We start from the raw sequence: 27,237 nt of genomic DNA on the forward strand, positions 1-27,237 counted from the left end.
AGTGAACTAACCCTTTAACTGCATGTTCTACAGCATTTATTGTTCTTAGTCAAAGGTAACATCAACATTTACTAATATATTTTTAAAATCCAAAGTTGTATTTGATTTTTACAATTAGATTTTTACAAAGATGTTAACAAAGATTAATAAATGCTTTACAAAATGTATTACTCATTGTTAGTTCATGTTAGCTAATGCGACTTTATTGTAAAATGTTACTGAAAATACTATTTCAATTTTTCAACTTCAAAATTTCACCTTTGATTTAATATGTTACTTGCAATTATTTGTAAAATGTAGTAATTTCTCACTGAAAATAGTTTCAAAGGAAATCCTACATTTGAGAGATTCATAAAGAATAATTTTATTTAAACAAAATATTGCTATTTCTATAAAGTGCTGTAGGAAAGTGTCCTAAATGGTTGAAATGCCTGAAGGCATGTGGTTAACAAAATTAAAACTTTTTATTCTACAATATCAAATACATCAGTAATACCCCACTTGTGAATTTTTTTTTTTTTTTTTTCTCCCCAAATTTTTCATCTCTTGAAAAAGTGGTTAAATGGGACCAGATGCTGTTGGGGGCATTAAACGTCACCAGGCCTGATGAACTAATCTATTCACTTTCACAGCCTCGTTGTGATTAAACTCGCACTCATTGCAAACTATAAAATCAAAATTTCCAACTTGTAAATAAAGACTGAAACAGTTGTTAGTAGCTTAGCGATGGTGACAACCCTGTGCAGTTCATTGAGCTTTTTGCCTTTAGCTTTTTACTTGTATTTAGGTTTCAAAATGCATAAAAGTTGTGTTCATTTATGAATACTAAACATTCATAAACTTCTGTTGGTCACAGAGCTTATTTTCTGCAATAATCCAAAAGCCAAAGGAAAAATGTAACTTATGGTATGGCCTACAAATCATCACTGCAGCTCTCTATTTCAGTAATCATTGCTGTTTATTTCACAAAAGATTGAATGCAAGAACAGAAATCTGCCGGCGATGACACAAACCAGATTTACTAATCCAAATGAAGCTCAATCTCTCTAAAGATCTACATAAGCACTCACGCCAGCATCACGTGCCCTTTTTTTTTTTTTTGGACATTAGGCATGTTCGGCCAACATCATTAACCTCAATGGCACTGCCAGTGAACTAACACGGCAAAAGTCAACACGCCATCTGTCATCTAGAAAGGCACCTAGAAAAGTGGGTAAAGAGGAAATGTGAATCCAGTAGTGGACTGCATCCTCTGAACTTTGCGCAGTACTACAATACTAACAAATTTTACAATACTAATACTTTTACACACACATTGGAAAGCTAATTTGATATAGATTAATCATAATTCTGTCATGACAACTCTCAGAGTGTTTGGCATGGTATGGGTATGACAGTGTTGATATGTTTGGTCTTGGTGGAATAGATCTGCTACGCTGTTGCTGCTGCTTTTATTGCTAACGATGTGATTATGAGCAGGTTGAGTTATTAGCCTGCACCATCTAGAGTTTCAATGACAGAACTCTGTATTCAATTTAATATAAATAACACTTTACATGTTATAAATAACATTTAAAGCAACATGTTAAATGTCTGACCCAAACATGATGGGTATATATATATAGTAAAACCTGGAGCTGGAGTTTAGTGGGCTGTTAGCTTAATGTCTGTGTTGACCTCTTTCATTCAGAGTAAATATTAAACTCCCACAACCCAACATAGGACATGCGGTTTGGAAAATGAATGGATGGATGGAAATATTTTAAACGAACTTGACAACACAACTTAGCACATCTTTCACAAACTAAACCAACCTTGCTTGAACTCTTCAATTCACCTTGCTTACGCCCAAGGCAACAGAAACAATCCACACAACAATATTTCTTACGCTTCTGCTGCATGATCACACTTCTGAAACTTGTATGTTTATTCAGAACAATGTGTTTAGACATACTCAACAGGATCTTTAATCCAAAATAGAGAAGAAAACAAATCTTTTTAAATTTGCAACTGCTGCCCAAAATGACTGTGGAAGAGCAAACGGAAATGCCTCTGCTTCCCAGATGCTTCTCTTACTGTAACTTATTTGTGTCTTATTTGCATTTCTCTAAAGGCATTTTATAAGAAACATCAGAGAGACGGTGATACTTAAATTAAACATATATTTAAAATCTCCATTAAGGTCTCCCGAGATCTGAAAGAGCATCGTTTCAGCAACAAAATTCTTTTCTGGGGCTTAACATTCATATCTTTACTGAAAAAAGGGCCAAAAGCATGTAAAAATACATATTTTAATATGCAAGCACAACAATGCAAGTTGCACATACTGTATACAATGTGCACTCTGTACAACGTCTATGCCATTAAACCAGATGTGTTACTATTAAAAATTGTTTTTGTTAATTGAAATAAAGCTATATAGTTTATTAGATGAAAAACTTAAAGGTGCCCTAGAATTAAAAATTGAATTTATCTTGGCATAGTTAAATAACAAGAGTTCAGTACATGGAAATTACATACAGTGAGTCTCAAACACCATTGTTTCCTCCTTCTTATATAAATCTCATTTGTTTAAAAGACCTCAGAGGAACAGGCAAATCTCAACATAGCAACGACTGTAACGTGGATGGAGCAATAATAACTGACATGATGGATGATAACATTATATTTTTAGCGATATTTGTAAACTGTCTTTCTAAATGTTTCGTTAGCATGTTGCTAATGTACTGTTAAATGTGGTTAAAGTTATCATTGTTTCTTACTGTATTCACGGAGACAAGAGCCATCATTATTTTCATTATTAAACACTTGCAGTCTGTATAATTCATAAACACAACTTCATTCTTTATAAATCTCTCCAACAGTGTAGCATTAGCCGTTAGCCACGGAGCATAGCCTCAAACTCATAGAGAATCAAATGTAAACATCCAAATAAATACTATACTCACATGATCCGACGCATGCATGCAGCATGAATGACGAACACTTTGTAAAGATCCATTTTGAGGGTTATATTAGCTGTGTGAACTTTGTTAATGCAATGATAGTGTCGAGAGCTCGGGAGGGGGCGGAGAGCGCGAGCAATTAAAGGGGCCGCAGAATGAATCGGCGCATTTCTAATTATGCCCCAAAATAGGCAGTTAAAAAAATCTATGGGGTATTTTGAGCTGAAACTTCAGACACATTCAGGGGACACCTTAGACTTATATTACATCTTGTAAAAAAACGTTCGATGGCACCTTTAAACAAAAAAAAAAAAAAATAGTACATAACAAAATTACTAAAACCCAAAGTCAAAATATTAATAAATACTAGCATATAAATTACACTAAATTAACACTAACTGTAAATGTGTCAACAGTTTCGCAAACTTGTTTCTACTAACTTCCTCAGAGATATTCCCTCAAACTTATGCTCTGCAATGTATGGAAATCTTGTTTCCACCACTAAATAAATAATAATAATAATAAATAAAAAAGGTAATTGTGACTTTTTATCTCACAATTTTGGCTTTTTTTCTCAGAATTGCAAGATTTAAACTTGCAATTGCAAGTTATTAAGTAAGAATTGTGTTACAAAGTCAGAATTGTGTTTTTTTTTTCTTGCAATTGTGAGTTTTTATCACACAATTCTGACTTTATAACTTGCAATTCTGACTTTTTTCTCAGAATTGCGAAATATAAACTGAACTCACAATTCAAGTTATAAAGTCAGAATTGCAAGATATAAACTGGCAATTACGAGAAAAAAGGTAAGAATTGTGAGATAAAAAGTCACAATTTCCTTTTTTTATTTTTTACTTCATGGCGTAAACAAGCTTCCATAGCAATGAATTGTTATTGCGCATTATAAAGTCAGAATTGTGAGATATAAACTCACAATTCTGAAAAAAAAAAAAAAAGAAAGAAAAAAAAAACATCAGTCTTTTTCCCCCTCACAACTGGACATTATAACACGCAACTGTGAGTTTATATCTCACAATTCTGACTTTATAACACAATTCTGACTTTATATCAAGCAATTCTGACTTTGTAACTCGCAATTGATCTCACAATTATGAGAAAAAAGTCAGAGTTGTGAGCTAAAAAGTCACAATTACCTTTTTCATTTTTTTATTTCATGGCATAAACAAGCTTCCATACCAATGATAGTAGTTGATCTGAAAGAGAAAACTTGCCACAGCACCCCTAGTGGCAATGCTGAGAATGCAATGCTTTGTGTTATGAATGTGTTCATATTTCAAAAAGCTTGCATTGCTAAAAGCATTTATGTTACGGGTCTCAAAGTCTAAAAAAGGAAAAAATTCCCTTTCTTTCACCACATTTCCAATAATACAGGTTATCCCTACAATTACAATTCTCTCTAATTGAACGGCATCTTAGGACAAGAGCCAGTGAGAGCTACAGTGACAGTTTAACCCCCCAGCCGAGGCACTGGCTCCAAAACAATCAGCTCTGCTACAGCTGGCACGCCGCTGTACCACAGATCACACACACACACACACACACGTGAGCGAGGTAATAGAGACGAGCACCATCGCTGTATTTGTCATGCTCAGCTGCGGTGGATCACGCTCTGCCGCTTTGTGTTTAGATGCCCTGACAGATACTTACACTTCCTCAACAACATTCAAGGGCACAGATTTGGTGTGAATGGCAGCTTCCGCATGACTGGATGTTCATAAAGATTATACGACGCTGGTGCTAATCATGAGTTTGTGCCAATATTAAGGGTTGTGAAATTTGGGTGACAGATTGAGGGCATTTACAAGAATGTCAGATTGAGGTGTGTACGCATACCAATCTGTTCTTTCTCTCATTCAAATGATTCAGTATGAGGGAGTGCATTAGCACAAGACATTTATGTATAATAATTTTAAAACTTATCCATAAATCATGATCTCATCACATTTTTACTGTCAACACAAATGATGAAACCCCTCACATCCCTACCCCAGCGCTGGGTCAATGTAACCCAATGTTGGTTACTCTGTGCTAAACTGGTTACAACTGGATACATTTGTCAACTGTCATTTTATGTTCTGTTCTGAGGGGAAACTTCCTGAATGAAATTAAGGTCTATGTTCCTATCAAATTATTATTGTACAAATAGGAAAATGTCTGTAGCCCCACTTTTTTTTTTTTTTTTTTTTTTTTTTGTTTAGACCCTATTTGTACATTGCAGCTAATGTCTCAAAGCGAACAACGCACCGGCACCACCATGGAAGTTTCACTTCCCATCAAACGAATTGCGTGACCAGGGCTGAAACATGATGCAACATCGTTGCGACAAAGTTGCCATGCGCTCCACTGACTACAATAGGAGTGCTATTGATCTAGTGTGCTAGTGTCACGGCTGTGGTCGTGTTATGCGTTTGACGGGTTGAAACTTGATGATGAGATGGCACAAGGTAAAGCTGTATTTGATGTAACTTTGCAAACATGAATATTGTACGATTGTCATTTAATGAACTGGAAAAGCCTACTGATACTAGTTTTCTTCCCATTGGCTGCTCCTGTCACGTCCTAAAACGTTTACTTTGAGTATTTTATGATTGTAAAAGACTGACTGGCCATTGAACAAAAATAGTGTATATTATACAAACATTGTCCTATAACTGAAATTTTAGAGTGCATTATTATTATTTAAAATGAAAAAGAAAACCTTCAATATCAGGTTGACTGACTCAGCACTATGCCAAAAATCAACCTAGCAAATGGGTTATTGCGTAAAACCCAACAAGCTGGGTCAAAATAACCCAGCATGTGTTCTGTCCAATATTTACCCAGTGCTTGGCTGCACTGAAAATGGTTCACTGTTAGCCCAGATAAGTTGAATTTACTTAAAAAAATTGAGGAAACTGGTTGCCCTAAAAAAATTAAGTAATGTGAACTTAATAATTTGAGTTCATTTAACTTAAAATGTTTTGTAATATTAATTACTTTGTAGTTATTACACCTAGTATATTTAAGTTCAATGTACTAAGCAAGTTAACTTGCCACCAATCAAAATTCATCCATGCCTCCCATCATGCATTGCTGCATGAATAAATTATGAGCTGAATTGTCTTAGTAATTTTCTTTATTCTCACTATTTAAATTTAGCTGTTTTTCTGTGACTTTTTAGTAGCTTGTTTTCTAATGTTCAGAGTTGATCTGTTGATCAGAATATGTTGCTTGTCACCGTTGTTGAGATTAATACACTGATTCTTGATGTCTGTGTGTGCCTATAATATATATATATATATATATATATATATATATATTTTTTTTTTTTTTTTTTTTTTTGTGTGTGATAAGGACAACTTTAAAAAAAAAAAAAAAAATGTATTGTAAAAGTTGATCTTCCGCTGTAGAATCACAGTGCTGCTGTAATCAATAATGTAAAACTAACTCAGAGATTGGGCTCTAAATGAGTTCAGTGATTCAGATCAAATAATGATTATGTGAAAACATAATCAACACCACCTGATCATCTTTTAACTTTGCTTGTCTGGTTGGTTTTAATGCAGTTAAAACTGTCCAAACAAAATCTAATATTAAAAAGTCAAGGGTCAAGAGCTCAACTAAAACAAACCCTGACCTCGATGATGGCAACTTAAAAATTGTGATTTTCTCCTTTGGTGAAAAACTATAAAAAGGTAAACGTTTGGAAAAAATGTCTGTAGAACAGCCAAAACAAATGTTCCAACTGCTCATCAACAGCTCCTTGAATTCACACACACCACGACAAAATGGCGTCATTACCTGCCGCAAACCAGTGTGTAGGAGGCGTGGTCAGGAGAAAAACTTCATAATTTAAGTGCATTTAACTTACATTTATTAACACATTCAAATACACCCACAAATTAGTAGAATATACTTATATTTTATAAGTAATGCAACCAAACTTAAATATTTTAAGTATATTGTAATTATATTTTTAAGTAAATATAAAATTCGGGCTAAGAGTGTTGTTTTTAGAGTGTATGTGAATATAAAATACCTTGATATTTGTTGTTGTTATTGCCTGATGAAGACTTGTTTGATCAAAACATTTAAATTTATTATAGTTTCATAGGAGCAGATAAAACAGTGTGCCGTTTTTTTTTTTTTTTTTTCCTCTAAGTTTTACCTTATTTATTTATTTAGTTAGTTAGTTAGTTCGTTTTCACCAAACACCTGCCTAATTTTAAAATAACCTGTCTAACTAAGGTTTTACACACATGAATCCACAGTGGGCTTGCCAGATCTTGCTAGAAAAAAAAAACATCTGGGTCTGAAAAAATAGGCCCTAAACAAGTGACTTGCCTGCCTCCAAAATAAGTTCAAATATAAGACTGTTTTCTTTAAAATAGCACCCAATAACTGCCCATAGGCCTATTAAAAGGTGAGTTTTGAAAAACAAGCCCAAAGACACTTATATTAATCAGACAAGGCAACACTTTAGACCTGGTTAGTGAATGCAACACGTCTATCGACACACTATCTTCACCTGTACAAAGGGGCTTTAATGAGACATTATTGAGAACAATTTTGATGGAAGTAACAAGGACTTCATTTTTATGTTATTTTCAGCCAAGGAACTGCCAATGTGCAATCACAAACCAGCACTTTTGATGTTCCCTGCTGTAATATAGTGTGAGGCAACAAATTATGTCCATAGAAAAGTTTCAAAAGGAAAAAGTGTTCAAAGTGTTCAAATTTTCATGGTAGTATTTTGTTGGAAGGTAACGCAAAATCCAAAATGAAAGGAACAGTCAGAGTTCAATACATGCTAATGTCATGTTGTTAGTGTAAAAACCACACAAAAAAAGTTCAGATGTAAAAAAAAAAAAAAAAAAAGTGGATAGTTCCTATGGTGTTTCTTCTGGGTAATGCTTTAGACTTTAGATTTACATTTTAAGAGAACTCCTGGTACATATTCATAAGTATTTTCTGTGGAATTCTTGTATTTAACCCAGAATATTATTTTAATGCTCACTAAGAGCCAAATGCAAGTAAAAAATGTCTTTGTTGAGTAATTAAAATGCAGATGATAATTGGTAACATTTAAACAGCATCATAGGAACAATAGTTTGACCCTCATTAACACCAGCAAATTGAATCAGAGATACAAACAGCCAATTAAAGAGCAGTTCAGCAACTGCCAGCAACACAATGGCATGTGCTGTTTGCCATGTATTGAAAATAAAATAAAATAAAATAAAATAAAATAAAATAAAATAAAATAAAATAAAATAAAATAAAATAAAATAATGCAGTAAATGGATGCGTGATAAAATAATGGAAAGCATGCCATCACTTCTGATCTTTGTCGTTGAAAATATCCAAAATAAAATATTGTGTAACGGATGTGTTGCTTCACTCTATATCTGTGCACTTTCAACGGAGAAAGGACACACGGCTGGCTGGATTTTTAAATGAAAAGTAAAAGAGAAAGACAGTCCCAGTGAGGCTGGTCCAGTGTCACTTATTGTAAACTCAAAAAGCCCTTCTTAACAGTCAGTTAGGACAGGCGGAAAAGTCACCCCAAGTGTCCTCACCGAAACCAGCAATCTGCGGCTGCGTGCGACGTGAAGGTGAAGGTGAAGGGCCGTGTTTTATCTTTTATCAGCCTTGCCCATCAGCTCCTGCACCTCGCTGTGACTGCTTTAGACAGCTGCGGCCGATTGCTTTTTTGATGAACCCTGACATACGGCCGCTGACTAAAAGAAAAATATCAGAGCCGCTGTGCAGAGGATCTGTCTCCTGATCTCTGGCGGTCCCCTTCACTCCCAGGCTAGGCTTAAACCGGAGTGTCATACGGTGTTAGGTTTGCACCTCTGGGCCACCCACCCGCTCTCTGATGAAAGCTGCCGCACTTGACAGAGTCTGCACTTTAGCCACCTCTCAAATGTCAGGGGTCATCAGGGACACAGGAGTGCCAGGATCGCACAGACATAATGTCACAACACGGGATCTGGACAAGTTTGACACTCAATTACCGTCTAACACATTTAGAACACCAACTACACAAATGCACTTTATCAAGACGCATTATGACTAAATTAGACGCATTATGGCAAAATGACTAAATCAAGACGCAGGGTGAATAACTATATATATATATATACAGTACAGTCCAAAAGTTTGGAACCACTAAGATTTTTAATGTTTTTAAAAGAAGTTTCGTCTGCTCTCCAAGGCTACATTTATTTAATTAAAAATACAGTAAAAAACAGCAATATTGTGAAATATTATTACAATTTAAAATAACTGTTTTCTATTTGAATATATTTGACAAAGTAATTTATTCCTGTGATGCAAAGCTGAATTTTCAGCATCGTTACTCCAGTCTTCAGTGTCACATGATCCTTCAGAAATCATTCTAATATGCTGATCTGCTGCTCAAGAAACATTTAATGTGTACAATTGTACAAAATATTTGTGTACAATATTTTTTTTCAGGATTATTTGATGAATAGAAAGTTCAAAAGAACAGTGTTTATCTGAAATCTAATCTTTTGTAACATTATAAATGTCTTTACTGCCACTTTTGATTGATTTAATGCATCCTTGCTGAATAAAAGTATTCATTTCTTTAATTTCTTTTCAAAAAAATAAAAATTCTTACTGACCCCAAACTTTTGAACGGTAGTGTATAATGATACAGAAGCTTTGTATTTCAGATAAATGCTGATCTTTTGAACTTTCTATTCATCAAGGAATCCTGAAAAAAAAAGTACACAACTGTTTTCAACATTGAAAATAATCATAAATGTTTATTGAGCAGCAAATCAGCATATTAGAATGATTTCTGAAGGATCATGTGACACTGAAGACTGGAGTAACGATGCTGAAAATTCAGCTTTGCATCACAGGAATAAATTACTTTGTCAAATATATTTAAATAGTACACAGTTATTTTAAATTGTAATAATATTTCACAATATTACTGTTTTTTACTGTATTTTTAATTAAATAAATGTAGCCTTGGTGAGCAGATGAAACTTCTTTTAAAAACATAAAAAATCTTAGTGGTTTCAAACTTTTGGACTGTACTGTATATATATATATATATATATATATATATATATATATATATATATATATATATATATATATATATATATATCTTTATTAAACTAAACTAAAAAACTAAACTAAAAATAAAATAATAAAATTTTAACTAAAGTTAATTTGAAAAGGCAAATTTAAAAATAAAAAACTTTTTCAAAATATTAATAAAAAACTATAATAGTATTTTGAGATACTGTACTATACTGTCAAGACATCATCGCTACTGTGAACAAAGGTGTCCATGATAAAAAAAAATGAGCAAAATAATATTCATTACTTGAAATAAAATAAACATTACCTGGAATAAAATAAAATATAAACTTGTTTAATTTCAAAATATAAACAAATAAAAATTAATAAAAAACTATATAGACATATTTAAAAACACAAAAACTACTAAAAACAACATTTTTTTCTAACACACACAATTACTAAAACTTTAACTAAAATTAAATTTAAAGTTTAAAAATAAAAAAAATCTTTCATTACACTTTCATAACATCATTGTTACAGTGAGCAAAGGTGTCCATAATAAATATATATATATATATATGTATGTATGTATATATATGTATATGTATATATATGTATATATATATATATGTATATATATATATATATATATATATATATATATATATATATATATATATATATATATATGTGCAACTAAACCATTTAGTCATTTCAGGTAAACTCTTCTATATCAGAACAAAGAGATGAAATATTGTTCTTTTTGCAGAACGTGGCATTCTTGTAAACAATGTGGCGAGCTCGGCTCTCTAACAAAAAGAGTATGTGCACTTGAAAATCAGTGGCGTTCCCATGGGAGACCATCAATGAGACCTTAACAGATGTCTGTTCAGCAGACAGACAGACTACTGATCCTATTGAACTAGGCAACTCTATCCTCCCAACTGTAAGAAAAGAGTTTCTTTTTTAAACGAAACAGATAGAAGTGATAGAAGTATGGAAAACTTCCAGTTCGCTTTAAGGTCAAGTTTACTTTATTTTTAAATGCAGCTATGTAACACGGCGACTCTTCCTAAACCAAATATAAACTGTGCTGACATGTTTACAGCAGTTAAGATCAGTATATATGTATATATATCAATGTACGCCTGTAAAAAATTTGAGGCTGTCTTTGAACTCTTGAAAACACAATCCTGGTCCTGGTTGAAAAAATGTTTCCTATATCTTTCGTTCTGACCACTGACAATAAAAGCCAGAAACATAGGCTGAAATCATGCCGAAATCATATACTCTCTTGAGTAGGTACTTATTTTGAGTAAGTCATTATTTCACAGCTGCTAAAAATGTATGTTCTATAGACTATGAGTGTGTGTAGTGTGAATGTAATCTGCACATACTACTTCCGCCATGTTGTGACCCATCATGTGACCTACCAGCGTCAGTTACGTCGCTTCACTGTCTTTCACAAATCCTCTTCCATGGCCTCATGGGATAAAGTGTCCATCGTATGTACACTTCAGAATCTCGCAGGAAGTAGTAGGTCATCCGGGTAGTTGTTGCCTACTCTTTTGTGAGTACTGTGAATTTGGACATACTTCTTTTGTCACATACTGTTTTTCACCTACTATATTGTAGAGAAGTATGTGGATGCAGCCATAACCTATATAAGTACACAAACATGGATGACAATGCTTAAACAACTCATTGCAAGCATGCATTCTTTGTACATACTTAAGCATTTTAATATATTCTTGCAAAATTCAAAGTGAACGACAGTTTACTTCAAACATTTGTGCCATTCAGGGAGCTAGAAAGCAATTCAAAATGTACTTGTTTTGCATTATGAATCGAGTCTCAGGACACAACGCAATGAAATTGAGCTTATACAGCTAAAACTTTGCATTCACATGCATGCCTAGTGTCATAAATTTAAATTTGTTTTAAGCTCAAACAATCGCACCTATACTCAAATAACTTTTTACTTCATTATTCTTCCTTTCAGTGACAATATACAGTTTTATTTCACACACAACCATGCTAAGTCTTAAACCACACACCCGTTCTGAACCTCTAAATACTCTAATGCTATTTTGCTGCAGTTTAAATAATGTTATCCTCAGATCTCTGAAAAAAAAAAAGCAATAATCTGTTAAATCTTCTTTTGCCCCTTTCAGCGTTTCAAGTAGAGGGACGGCATGAAGCATGAATTTTCCAAATGGTCCTCATAATCTAACATGAGCGGATTTTCAGTGTTCAAATCAGAGAAAACACCAGCGGTGAGGCCACGGATTGCAATTAATCCCAAATGTGTAATCGGAGCTGTTTATTGCTGAGCACATCGTAATGTGTTCCATGTGACTTCTACACACTGTCATTGAAAATACACAAATTTAAAAAAGATATACACTTTATTATTGTAATTATATTATATTATAAATAACAATTCCAATTACATAACAATAATAAAAAAAAAAAAACTTTTTTGATCCACTTCAAATGTTGACTACTGTATATATATATATATATACATCAGACAGCTAAAAATAAAACCCATTTTCATAGATATTACCATTCTAATCTGTTAATATAATGTTTTATTATTTACTCCTTTTTATTGCTTTTATTGTTTATATGTGCAATTTTAAAAATGCAATTATAAACCCAAAGATTTATTTCATTAAACCATTAGCGATCTGAACAGCAGGAAGATCAAGTTCTTTAAATTAGCAGCAAAGCACAAACATCTTGTTTTTCACAGCAACAAATAAATGTCAAAATGACTTCAGCATCAGGCTGGGTATGTGAGTGTGCTCGTGCATGTAAACAACATTTTGGCGTATTTCTCTTTAGGTCTCCTACATGAGGTCAATGACATCACTGCCCCAAACAGGTCTGTGAAAACAGCCCGGTCCATTAGCACACAACACATACTGAATCAAAGCACGGCTATTAGTGATGCCAGCCTCATGTCCAGTACAGCGAGAATCTAGCAACATTCTGTCATTGGTAAAAATATACACATCATAAACTTACACCTTTGAACACCATTTCACTTTCTTATGAAGCTTTTTTGGATATACAGTGTGTTCTTTGTAGCTAGAAAAAAGATTAGTGTTTTATAGGTTTTATTGCTGAAAAGTGAAGCTCTTCTGGGTTCTTTCTGAAGCATCAGCCAGATGGATTTCTCAATTACTACAGAACAGGAAAACAAAGAAAAGCTTTGCTAATAAACATTTTACAAAATAGGGCTTAAATTTTTTTTTTTTTTTTTAAATCTCTTCCACTTTCTGTTTTTTTATAGCCACAATTTACGACACATCTAAACATATGTATGTATGTATATGTGTATATATATATATATATATATATATATATATATATATATATATATATATATATATATATATATATATATATATATTTGAAAATGTAATTTATTCTTGTGTTGGCAAAGCTGAATTTTCAGCATCATTTCTCCAGTCTTCAGTGTCACATGATCCTTCAGAAATCATTCTAATATGATGATTTGCTGCTCAAGAAACATTTATTGTGTACAGATGTACAAAATATTTGTGTACAATATTTTTTTTTCAGGATTCTTTGATGAATAGAAAGTTCAAAAGAACAGCATTTATTTGAAATATATTCTTTTGTTACATTTTAAATGTCTTTACTGTCACTTTTGATCGATTTAATGCATCCTTGCTGAAAAAATTATTAATTTCTTTAAATTCTTCTCAAAAAAACTGTTTTTAACATTGATAATAATAATAAATGTTTCTTGAGCAGCAAATCATCATATTAAAATTATTTCTGAAGGATCATGTGACACTGAAGACTGGAGAAATGATGCTGAAAATTCAGCTTTTCCAACACAGAAATAAATTACATTTTATATTATATTCCAATAGAAAACGGTTATTTTAAATTGTAATAATATTTCACAATATTACTGTTTTTACTGTATTTTTAATTAAATAAATGCAATCTTGGTGAGCAGACAAAATTTATTTTAAAAATAAAAAAAATCTTACAGATCCCAAACTTTTGAACGGTAGTCTATGTATATATATATATATATATATATATATATATATATATATATATATATATATATATACACACACACACAATACAACTTGCAGGATGTATTAATGATACAAAGACATCCGATATGCCAAAAGATCAAGCTGCTGCTCTCTGTAAGTTTTTCCGTTGTCTCTGTGCGTGTTCATATGTTAACAAGCTTGTTTTGTCCATTAGATTGAAAGATCTGGGGAAAAAAACATTAATTTATAGACCCACAGAACCTCCCCTCGAAGAAATCAGGACAGAAGTGGTTGAAAGTGGACAAAAGAGACAGATTAAAACACCAGGTGTAAACGGGTATGTGTCTCCCTCGTCTACTTTTGATTCGATTGACCAAAACGCATCTTAATACCAGATGTAAACAGGGCCTAAGAGCCTCCTGCTTTGATATTAACATTGGAGCTTTATGTGTATTATGAATTGAATATACAAAGAGCATTATAGATGATGGAAAGTGGCTGTATTAATTTAAAATTGAGTCACAAAATTCTCTGTATATGTTCATGAAACTGTGCACTTTTACAGCAAATGCACACCCGTATGACAGCTGCCTTTTCTTTATAAGAATACAAATGTGCCAGGAAATTTTACTTGATAATATCCTTTAGAGAACCTACTTTCAAAACACTAGTGTATTATAAAAGCACTTTTCCTACATTCTTACATTTTCCTGAGTGGTGCCATAAAGCAAGAGTAGCAATCACTTAGAAAAGTATCAGCAGCACATCTGACCTCAACGAACTGCACAGTTTGAGATATTTGAGTAAAATGTTAAAACATTACAGGTTTAAATAGGGGTTCAATCATATTCAATCAAAATGTAATCATATCAGTAGTTTTGCATACTTTATGTTACCGGCAATGTGTGAAATCCCTATGTCAAAGGGCCAGCCGGCTTGTCATTCTGTATAATACCTATGTATAGAATGCCTAGGAAAAGTATGCAAAATAATCACAAAAAGCTTCACGCATTCTATATATTACATAGGCATTCTATACAATACCTGCTTTTCACACATTACCGGTAACATATACACTCCTTGTGCTAAAACACTTCAAGTTAAATTAGAGGATTAGCATAATTTTGGTGCTAATTAACTTTAGCTAGAATACATTTTGTTAATACTACACATTTGGAAAGTCCAACAGAGTAATTATAGACTATTTGTTTCAAGTTTCTCAAGTCTGCATTCCCAGTAAGTAGTGTTCCTCAAGAACACTTCTCCTAATGACAATTATGTGCCATTGCTAAAAAATATATATATTTGAGGCTCTTCTATTCTCAATTGGTCAGAGGTGCCATTACAGACAATGCAGCCTGATTGGCTAAGAATAATCCAGCTCCTGCTTTCAATCATACTCATGTGAACTCTGTCAAAGTGACAAGAACACAAATTCTATTTATGTGGACCTTTTCTTCCCAGTATATTGTTCTAAATTCTACTTCCCGAGTGTTCTAAGTTCTACTAACCAATTTAAATGAAAGGCTGATAGTCTCAGATGGCACTTATATGGCCAATTCAAAGACTTTCACAAACAATTCACAATTTGCTATATATTGCTCAACCCTCAACCCCAATGAACTACGACAGATGTGATCAGCTTTCGGACATGTTGGGCATCACAGAGGGCAGTATAAGGCAAAAACACAACAGTCACTTTCTTATTATCGTTGGCATCACAGATGACACAAATACAAAAGCAGCTTATCTACATTTTACCTCAGCAAAACCACTCCAAACAGACCAGTCCTGGCTGCCTCACTGCATTCTCTGAGCTTTTTCGGTAGGAAATCTGTCAATAATGCTTATAATCATCCAGTAAGCCATTAAACAGCAAAACAGCCAGCGGAAAATGTGATTGAGACGAGCTATCAAAGATGTATCTGAGAGATGGAGCAGAGATGCCCGCTGCGGCTGCCAGGCCGCACGCTTTTATCTTCCCTTCAGAAAATGTCCATGTCTCCGTAGGGCATCTCGCCTCATCACTGATGTCATAACCTGTCCAGCGTGCAGCTGTCACATCAAAGCTCATACACGGCTTCTGTGGTGTTAAGATGCATTAGCACAGATGGAAATGTGTACTTTGTGGCCTTTAGAAAAATACATACATACAAAAAAAAAAAAAAAGGCTTCTACAAAATATACACGTGTTTATGGTTTTGCCTGAAAAAAAAAAAAAAAACATCCCATTTAAATATATATCATTCTGTCAAATGTAACATGCTATATATAAAACATACAGCTTGAAAATTATTTATCAAATACTTAATTTTTAAAGTATTTACTTTATCTTTATTTAATTATTCATAAATAATAATAATAATAATAATAATAATAATAATACATTTTAAAATTCTAAATTATTTAATAATAATTCTAAATTATTATATTAATATTGTATAAATAATAATAATAATACTAATAATAAAATGAATAAGTATTATTAATATAATGTAATGTAATGTAATATATATTACATTAATATATAATATAATATAATATAATATAATATAATATAATATAATATAATATAATATAATATAATATAATATAATATAATATAGTCGATTAATTGCATCCAAAATAAAAGTAGTTTACATAATATAAGGGTGTGTACTGTATAATGTGCATATTTATAATGTATATATAAATACACACACATAAATGTATTTATTTAAGAAATATTTACATGTATACATGTATATTTAAAACATACAGCTTCAAAATTATCAAGTAAAAATAATAATGATAATAATAATTATTATTATTATTATTGCTAATTTTATAATATAATATAATATAATATAATATAATATAATATAATATAATATAATATAATATAATATAATATAATATAATATAATATAATATAATATAATATAATATAATATAATATAATAGGGGGGAAAAAAAAGATCAAAGCACATCTCTCTGGTTCACTGGTGTTTAATCCAGATCTCTTGCGCAGTGGGGTCTATTTCATCGACAGACGCTGGAGGCCACTGACCCGTCTAGACGTCCAGTGAAAGCTGAGTAAGACCAGGAAGACTTGTGTAAAAATAGATGCCTTACCTTTGCCACTCTGTTGGCCACTTCCCGACCCACCATGAGTCCTTGAACGAACGAGCGAGCCGCAATAAAGGCCTTGGTGACCTGGGCCTTGAGCTTGCGTGGAACATCTCCAAAGGGTTTTAACTGGTCGGTGTATTTGCTGATACACTCCAGATAGTCGTCAGTGAACGTGTACTGAGAGTTAAGCAGCTGAAACATGCGTTCCAGCAGTCTCGACCAGAAGTCATTCAGCACTTCCTCAAGGTTGACGTTGCCGCCGGTGTAGTAGCGCTTGAGCTCGGAGAACAGGTCCTCAAACATTTCCGAATTGTGCGTGTACAGTTTGCCATATGTGCGCACAAACATGTCGTTGAGCGACTTTTCCGAGTTGTCCAGCAACTCCAGAAAGAATTCTGAAACAGAGAAAAATACATGAAAATAATTATAGATAAACTATAATAATAATTATAATAATAATAATAATAATAATAGTTATTATTATTATTATTATTATTATTATATTGTTAATTGAATAATTTACCATATTTTAAATGTAAAAAAATTCTGATTGTCCTTGCACAGTCCATGTCTCAAATACAAACAAACAGTATTTATAATGAAATTGCTATTATTATTATTATTATTATTATTATTATTATTATTATTTCAGTTAATAAAAGATTAACACATTTAAAAAAAGATTTTCAAACATCCCTGCACAGTCCGTTTCAAATATAAACTAAAATAATGTATAACTAAATAATAATAATAATAATAATAATAATAATAATAATAATAATAATAATTGTTATTTAATTATTTAGTTTAGTTATTATTTAGTTATTTTTATTTAATTATTTAATATATTTATATATTTTATATATTATTTTGACATGTTATAAAAATAATAATATATTATAATAATGATCATAATAATACAATTATTATTATTATTATTATTATTATTATTATTAATGTTAAATGTTAAAATAATGTTAAAATAATAATAAATAATAATAATAATAATAATAATAATAATAATAATAAATATTATTATTACTACTATTCTATATCAAATATAAAATAAAATTAATTTATAATTAGATTGATTTTGTTATTTTTCATTATTAATAATAATAATAATAATAATAATAATAATAATTCTCAGACCATGTTTCAAATTACAAAACAAAAAAAGCGGCTTCAGAAAGACATGTTACACCAGTGGGACTCTCCCAAGACCATTTTCTCACCTTGTTCTCAAATGGAGTGGATATCAAATTATGTGATGCAGACAGCAGCTTCTGAAATACTGCCAGTCGACCATATGGTACTCAAATTAACGTCTTGCTTTAACTTTATCAGCCGCAGGCAAAGATTTATGGAAGCACACCGCCGGCAGCGTCTGCTCAGACGGATACAGACCGGCTTGTCTTTCAAGACTACATATTGCAGTTCAAGCGCTCATGACCCGAGGTGCTGATTATTTTTAACAGACTCTTGCTGATTGTTTGTCCTCAAACGAAGGACGTTTGGATTCTGAGAATGATTTTAATGTGACTCGTCACCTTTCATCTTCCATGAAAATCTCGTCTACTCACTTTAAGGAATAGTTAAAACCATTTTATCATTTACCAAACCTGTTTGACATTCTTTCTTATCTGAAATCTCAAAGTATGTAATTTAATAAAAGTATTAATTTCTTTCAAAGAACAAAAGAACAAACAAACAAGCAAAAAAAAAAAAAAAAAAAAAAAACAGAACCGTCTCTTTAAATGAGCAATCTAAGCAATAGATTCCAGGTAAGTAGTTCTAAGGAAGCTCTTTAAAGCATTTCTTTTTAGATTCAAATTGAAAACTCTGCCATTTGTAAAGGCTAATTAGTTGTATCCTTGGGTCATCTGCTTATATAATCAAACGTTTCATTAAAGTACATTGATCTAGATGCTGCTTATATTGGCCCTTTTGAAAAACACCCAGCAAAATAATAGTAATTACCTTCTCATCATGTTGATGGAGGCTGCTGATGATGTAAAACAACATATTCATTATTCAGTGCCGGAAAAGCCACTTTACCCTTCAGATAATTACAATGGAGTAAATCATGCAAATACACAATCTAACACCCTTCAGCCCTCACAGCGCTGTCTATCGCTCCAGCACAAACATGACTGTAACCTCGACCCGACACAAACCGCTCTTTCATTCGGTGTTTGAGAGAGAGAGAGACAAGACTGTGTCTCAGAGGTTTCTCCTAAAATGAGTCAATACTTGTCATACTGGAAGAGTATAGAGCTGTATAAAATGAATGCTGATAGCAGATCAGATCATTTAATCATAGAAAAAAATTGATGAGATCATATTGATTGCAGACTTTGGGATCTGAACCTTTCTCAGGCGAACCAGAAACTTCAGCAAAAGACTCAATTTCTTCTCCATTTACCTTTATGCATTTGGTAGATAATTTCTTCCAGGGTATAAGTTTAACCATTATGTTCATCAGTATTTGTTTTGTGGGGATCGAAACCCACAACCTTTCCATTAAATCTCACTGTCATATAAGAAACAACTGAAACAAATAAAAGCTACTGAAACAGTATGTTTTTCTACAATAATTTGCATTATTTGCACATATTATTTCAATTTATAGTCAAATTTACGCTACTGTTCAAAAGTTTGGGGTCGGTAAGATTTTCAATGTTTTTGAAAGAGTCTCTCATGCTCACCAATGTTGCATTTTTTGATCAAACATACAGTAAAAATTGTGAAATATTATTACAATTTAAAAAAATAGTATTCCATGTGAATATGTTTTAAAATGTAATTTATTCCTGTGATGCAAAGCTGTATTTTCAGCATCATTACTCCAGTCTTCAGTGTCGCATGATCCTTCAGAAATCATTCAAATATACTGAATTCTGGCTGAAGAAACATTTCTTATTATGATCAATGTTGAAAATACATTTCAACATATACATTTTTTCAGGATTATTTAATGAAAAGAAAGTTTAAAAATTTATATTTTGTGACTATAAATGTGTTTACAGTCACTTTATCAATTTAATGTATCCTTAATAAATACAAGTATTAAATAGGTCATGAAATCAAATTTGCCTTGATCTTTTGACATATTAGAGGTCTTTGTACTATTAAAACATCCTTCAAGTTTCATAACTTAAACCATCCTCCTCGTTATAAACAAGCCATTTATTTAATCAAGCTCCAAAAAATTACTTGTTTTGTTATTGCGGGATTTGTGATGTCACACAGGCAAATCAATGCACCATAGGCCCCGCCCACTGACGTTCAGTTGCTAACAGCTAACATTTGTATACAGTGGATGTCAGCTTCACCTTGCATCAAAAGCAAATAGATTTTATAGCAAATAGCATGATTATAATCAATGATGCTGTCTACACTGGATACAGCATACAGATGCGCGTTCAATTTATGTCTGTCTGTCGACAACAGGACAAATGGAAGAGCAAAAGAATGTTCACTGTGACATGTCAAGTTTAAACAGCTCATTTGTATCCCTGTACAGACTTCAGAAGGATCTCAGCGTCAGAACAAGTGGATGGCTTATTTTAATGGTGTCCCAGATCGCAATGGAGGATTATATGTTTGTTCCGAGTTTTTTGTTTGGTAAATGAGGCACAGTGTAATGGAGAGTTCACAAAGAAACTGTTGAAAGATGAAGCAGACAACTATATTGGATCTGACAGCAGCTACATTACAAACTGCTAGTAAATTATTTCATAATGTTTGTCTGTAAATGACAGTTTTGTATGGATAATGTTTTCAAAACACTTACTCGAGTGCAACAGTGAGTGGGCGTTGATACTGTTTCCTATGCAATGATGTTAGCCAATAAATAACAGTGGCCCTTTACTGATAAGCCTAAAAGAGGACCTATTATGTCCCTTGTAGATATGTAATATAAGTCTCTGGTGTCTGTGAAGTTTCAGCTCGAAATACCCCACAGATCATTTATTATAGCTTGTCATATTTCCCATATTTGGGTGTGAGCAAAAACACGCCGTTTTTGTGTGTGTCCCTTTAAATGCAAATGAGCTGCTGCTCCCGACCCCCTTTCCAGAAGAGGGAGGAGCTTTAACAGCTCAAGCTTTGCATACTCAACAACAACATAGTTGTTGAACACCTTACATAGTAGTGGTGTTCATCACCAGTCATGGGCGGGTCTTAACCATACACTTACGTAAGAGTAGGGGGAAATTGGGAACAGCTTGTTTGGAGAGACTGTTTATGATTCATGGGGATTATAAAAAAAAGGAGTGGGTGGATTATTACCATTATAGGTTGGTTGTTTACACACACTGTGGACACACATCTGTGTTCAAACACCTTATAAAAGTGGATTTTGCATAATAGGTCCCTTTAAATGAGCCACCCCTTAAAAAACGTGTTATGCTCCAGCAGGTGAAAATTGCACGTCTGATCATTTAGTAAAGTAGCAGCACACCTCTTCTCAACAAGCCACCTGATTTGCACAATCATTCATGTCTGGATCACAAACGGAAGCACTAATTACACTCTTCCATTATTGTGGACGTCCTCGAATGCTTTCAAATGCTTGTTTAATCAGAGCTGTTAAATCCTAATGAACACAGTGACACGAGAGGTTCGGACAGATGGCTTTCTCACAGATACAGATAAAAACTACTACCTTTTTTGTTATTTCCAAACGCAAAGAAAAGAGGACATCTGAGGACCAGCTCATATCAGCATCTGCATCTGCTTCTTTCTGGAAACTTTCCATTAGGACTAATTGCTCGGCCTCTGCTGTCGCCTCTTTATGAAAACTTATCTCTTGTATCTTATCAGAGTCACATTAGAGCGGACGTATTCATCTCCAAATGGCTTTTTAAGAGCTCATTAGAGATAAGCAATGAGAGAGATATTAAACAGACCTGAAGGGTCGTACACGGTGTCCCACGTACACACACACGTGTAAAAGACGGATGTGCACACGACACCCTGTACCGTCTTGATTTCCTTTTCTAGCAGCAAAGCTTCAGAATAATCCAATTGGAATAGAGCACTAACATAGTCCAATCAAACAATGAGCAAAGGATAAGACAATAGAAATTGTGATTTAGATTTTTGATTGCGTTGTGGGATACATTTTTGCAGACGTTCATCCTAGTATGCACATATAAAATCTGCATACTGTACAGACTGCATAAATAGGAAGAGTTGTATGTATGCTACGGAGATCACAGCTAACAATTGCATACAATACACCGCATACAATGACAAAGAAATCATGTAAGTATACGTACTGTTCTCATTACAACAGCGAGTCCCCAGTTTCTCACTCTACTTTCGCTGCAGTCGACTGACCCATGATTACCCCTTCATTTATTTAAGTAATAATAGGCCCCAAGCGTTTCTGTGTGCCGCAGATGGTCCTTTATTCTTATAAAAAGGGAGTCAAGGACGAGCCCAGATCGAGATGGAGTCATAGTTAAAAGTAATTGTTCTAAGAGACACACGGTCACCACGTTCGTAATGTACCTGATGGCACGTTCCTGAATGACTGCTGCTGTGAATTACAGCAGAAACACATATGGTAGAGCAGAATTAACATTTCCTGATAACTTACTCAACCCCATGTCTTCCAAGATTATTATTTTCTCCATAATGTGGAATTCACTGGGTTGAAGGTCCAAATTGCAATTTCAGTGCAGCTTCAAAGAGCTCTACATGATCCCAGCTGAGGAATAAGGTTCTTATCTAGTCAAGTCAAGCCAAGTCACCTTTATTTATATAGCGCTTTTTACAATGCAGATTGTGTCAAAGCAGCTTTACATTGATAACTGGTACATCATTTTTGCTGCACAGCAGCTCTTCAAGAATAGTGTCAATGCAGGCAGATCAAAGCACTGTTGAATAAATGTCAAGAATACTGTTGAATATCAAATGTCAAGTCAAATGTCAAGTGTCCCCAACTAAGCAAGCCAAAGGCGACAGCGGCAAGGAACCCAAACTCCAACAGGTGACATCAGGTGGCAAACAAGTGGCAAATAGTGAAATCTAGTGAAATGATCTGTCATTTCCTAAATTAAATAAAAATGTTTATACTTTTTAACTACAAATGCTCGTCTTGCACTGCTCTGTGATGCGCCACGCATTACGTAATCACGTTGGAAAGGTCACGTGTGACGTAGGCGAAAGTACCGATCCAGTGTCTACAAAGCAAACGTGCAAAGACTAAGTCAAACACCCTTTACAAAAAAGGTAAAACAACGAGTTGGAGGAGAAAATGAGATGGAGATTTTCCTCTCTACCGCGGTACTTTAGCTTACGTCACGCGTGACCTTTCCAACATGATTACGTAATATGTGGCGCATCACAGAGCAGTGCAAGATGACCATTTGTCAAAATGATCACAGAAGCACTTGGGATGAAGGTTTATAGTTAGGATATAAACAGTGAGATCTGAGGTAGTGAATAAAAGCAAATCACCCTTTGAAAGTATCTTGTCACTTTGTATCAATTACATCATTACACCAGTAGGTGGCAAACTGTTAAAAATGTATTTGGCATTATATCTTTCTTTCAAGAGATTCGTTAAAAATGCTGCTTCATCGAGTAATGAAACAAGTGAATTCTTTATGAGTGAGTCATTGAATCATTCATTCAACCCCCTTTTTTTTTCAAAATAATTTATTCAAATTAATGAAATATTTTTTTTATATTTAACATTTTGTAAGAACCTCTGGTCAATTATATGTTGTTTTGTTTAGTTGTTTATTCAGAATAAGAAGACTCGGGAGAATCACTCACTCATGAACGAACGAATGAACAAACAAACGAAGGAATGAACGAATTAACATAAATAAAATTGTGATTCTCAATTTATCCAGAATCGTGCAGCTCTACTATATGATACATGCATTTTTGCATTGATGTGGCTGCAAGTTTATTACACTCTTAGAACAGACGGTTCTATATAGAGCCCTAGGGTTCTTCACTCAATTTTAAAGAAGCCTTTTATGCCAAAAATAAATAAATAAATAAATAATTCTATATAAAGGAGAAATGTCTTAAATGATTGCATAATACTTTTATGTTTAATGGTTATATCATTTTTTTTTTTTTTTTTCTAGTGATAATGTGTGTTTACAAGCTGTTTAATTCATAAAATTTAATTAAAATTAAAAATGAATTAATGATCCCATGATGTGAACCCTAAAAGGTTCTACAAGAACACAATCTTTACGGTTCCATATAGAACATTTTTATTTATTTTTTTTACATTTTTGATTTTCTTTGCAAAACTAGGCTATCTTACTCAGTCCAGACTGGAAATTATGTGCAGGAAGATGTAGTGACATTATTATTAAAATATGTTCCATCATTCAGCAGGTTTTTATTTATTCAGCTAGCCACTCCCTGTATAGGAATGAAAAGCAGTGAATATTTTAATGCATTTTACTCAAATGACCTACATCTTTGAGGAGAAAATAATGAATGACGGTAGCGGGCTGAATTATGCATCAGCTTCTACATTCAGATTTACTTTATGTTGTGTGTAATATAACCATTCCCGGTCTGCCAGTCTTTTTATCTATCCTGGCAATGAACACTTCTGTTGCATGAAAAATGCAGATGAAACGAATGACTGAATTATGAAAATGCTCTCAGCTGAAACAAAAACTCACAGGCACCAAGTCAAAGCACACAACGACCATGCTAAAATTTTTATGAGGCCTCTTCTCAGCCTCGGTGATCTAATCCATTCAACTACATGTTGGTTGCAGGATTAACAACCCCGAGGTCACCTCCAACACCTTCACATGATAAAAGTTGAGGTATCAAGCCATGCCACTTCTTTATTACTGAGAGAATCACACTGTGCTCCCTTCAAAGACACATGTGGAACACAAAGGCTTTCACTGATGCACAAAGGATGATGGTAAAATGGGAATGCTTGCAGTGTAACAAAAACGTCTCCTAGCTGCTAAATTGCAAGGAATAAACAATGCAGGTAAACGACTATCAACGGAGAGGATCATTTACAGTGTTTCACACACCGGTCTCATGATCTCTACCTCCAACGCAGCTCTCAAAATCAAATATTAAGCATCAATTTTAATGTCAATGATATTTACTTATGAGATATTTGATGTCACGGATGTTCAAAACCTGCGCCTTTGGCACAGTTTTTTAATTTGAGAGCCATATCAGTCAAAAAACGACTTAAAGATTTCTTCAGTGTCTCTACTGTTTCTCCAGAAATGTGATTTAATGGAGAGTAAATGGAGACTTGATTAAGAAAAAGACCAGTAATCTCACAGTAGTGTTAAAAAAGTATATAATATAATATAATATAATATAATATAATATAATATAATATAATATATATATAATATAATATAATATAATATAATACTGTATAATATCATATAAAAAAAGACTTAAATTTCCAATTAGGAAGTTTGAAATCCAAGCTGAATGAAACGCAGCCCTACCTCCAATTAAACAGGCCACCAAACTCCATTGGTTTTCCCACTGTGGGTCACTGAATTCTGAATTATGTCAGAAAACAGTCATTTCAGACCATAAAGGCTATTTCTCAGCTGTTTAGGCACCACAGAGTTGTGTGAACCGTCTACGTGGGTCACAGCGTTGACTGTGAGAAAAGGCTGAAACCGCAGACGTAGGTAAGAGGTCTCGCTGAGCATAATTAATTGAGCCTCACACAGGCTAATTGAGAGTGGGGAAAATAATTTGAAAGGCCATTACCTTCATGTCACATGCAATCACATCAGCTCTCTGTTGTTTAAGCTTTGTGAGCATTATAATCTGACGGTTGAAATGCCACGATAACTAAAACCTGGTGAAATGACTATTAGCAGCAATTATTAGCAAGCACTATTCTAAATGGAAATAATAATGCTTATTTTACCCCATGCAGTTGAATGGCTGGATATCAGAAAACCTTGCATTTGAATGCTGGTATCCTTCCCTGGCAGCTTAACAAGCAAGACTTCCTTCACAATCACCTTTACAAGGTAGGTTTTGCTAGTTTTGCCAGGAAAAACTTGTACTAAAACAGCATACATTACCATTGATAATGCATTCTGTTCATACTTACAAAGTAAAGTGGCGGTACGATGGCTTAGTGAGGGTACCTGATGGTAAAGCCATGGTACTTTGATGGGGCTCGACAATAAGGACTTCCCGATGGCCCGCAGCTAGCACAAACAACGCCTGGGGCAGTTGACAGAACTGTCACTTGCCCGATTGGGCCAGTGCTGCATCGTCACGAAAGTTTATCATTTGCACTTGTTTTTAAGCCTTGCCAATTTAAATATTCAAACACGAGAACATGCGAAAGAGAACTTAATTCGGTACTCGCACGCTGTTTGAAAAGTTTTATGTGCACACATCCAGAGCATGCACCCAGAAAGCCACGTTTCAGACAGCTTGAACGCTTGAACACACATCTTCACACGAAATTATGTCAAAATGCCCATCTTGGTGAGTATCCTAGAACACATAGTTTAAGTCTTAAGTGAAGTAAACACAGTAGAGAAATAAAACGCAAGTGTAACAACAGAAGACAAATAATAAATCATTCACAAATCATGTTTCACGCTCTACTAATATACAGTCACTTAAGAAAGAAAAATCACAAATGGCATCTCTTTAATGTTTTTTTTTTATTTTTTTTTTTATTATTATTATTAAGAAATGTCATGCCAGTGCCATGGTATCATTATGGTAGTGTCTATAATAAATAAATAAATAAAAAATAATTAAAATATATTTTTTATAAATATGCATTATAGTTAATACATATAACTGATATTAAAACAAATATATATAATTTATTTGAAATGTAAATGTATAATATAATATTTAAAAAAAATAAAATAAATAAATATATAGTGTTGTTGTATCATCAACATTTAATTACCCAGTAGTCTAATTCTACACCACCGCTGAATCCATTAGAACATGCGGCCTCACACTGCAAAGGAAAATTCATCTCACTCCAGCTGTCAATGTATAATTCATCACAGGGATGCCCTGCGATTCACGCTCCACTT

At 33.3% G+C, this 27,237-nt stretch overlaps 1 protein-coding gene across 3 annotated transcripts in view; it reads right to left on the bottom strand.

The window, feature by feature from the left end:
• The window catches only part of gpc6a (glypican 6a), a 263,321-nt gene that overhangs the window by 107,725 nt on the left and 128,359 nt on the right, over positions 1-27,237 (bottom strand). For all 3 annotated transcript variants that reach the window (XM_048198035.1, XM_048198034.1, XM_048198036.1), the window contains exon 3: positions 17,177-17,568. In XM_048198035.1, the coding sequence (XP_048053992.1) occupies positions 17,177-17,568 (392 nt within the window). The remainder of the gene's footprint in view (positions 1-17,176; positions 17,569-27,237) is intronic.

The sequence above is a fragment of the Megalobrama amblycephala genome, linkage group LG7 (genome assembly GCF_018812025.1).
Source record: "Megalobrama amblycephala isolate DHTTF-2021 linkage group LG7, ASM1881202v1, whole genome shotgun sequence".
Classification (NCBI taxonomy): domain Eukaryota; kingdom Metazoa; phylum Chordata; class Actinopteri; order Cypriniformes; family Xenocyprididae; genus Megalobrama; species Megalobrama amblycephala.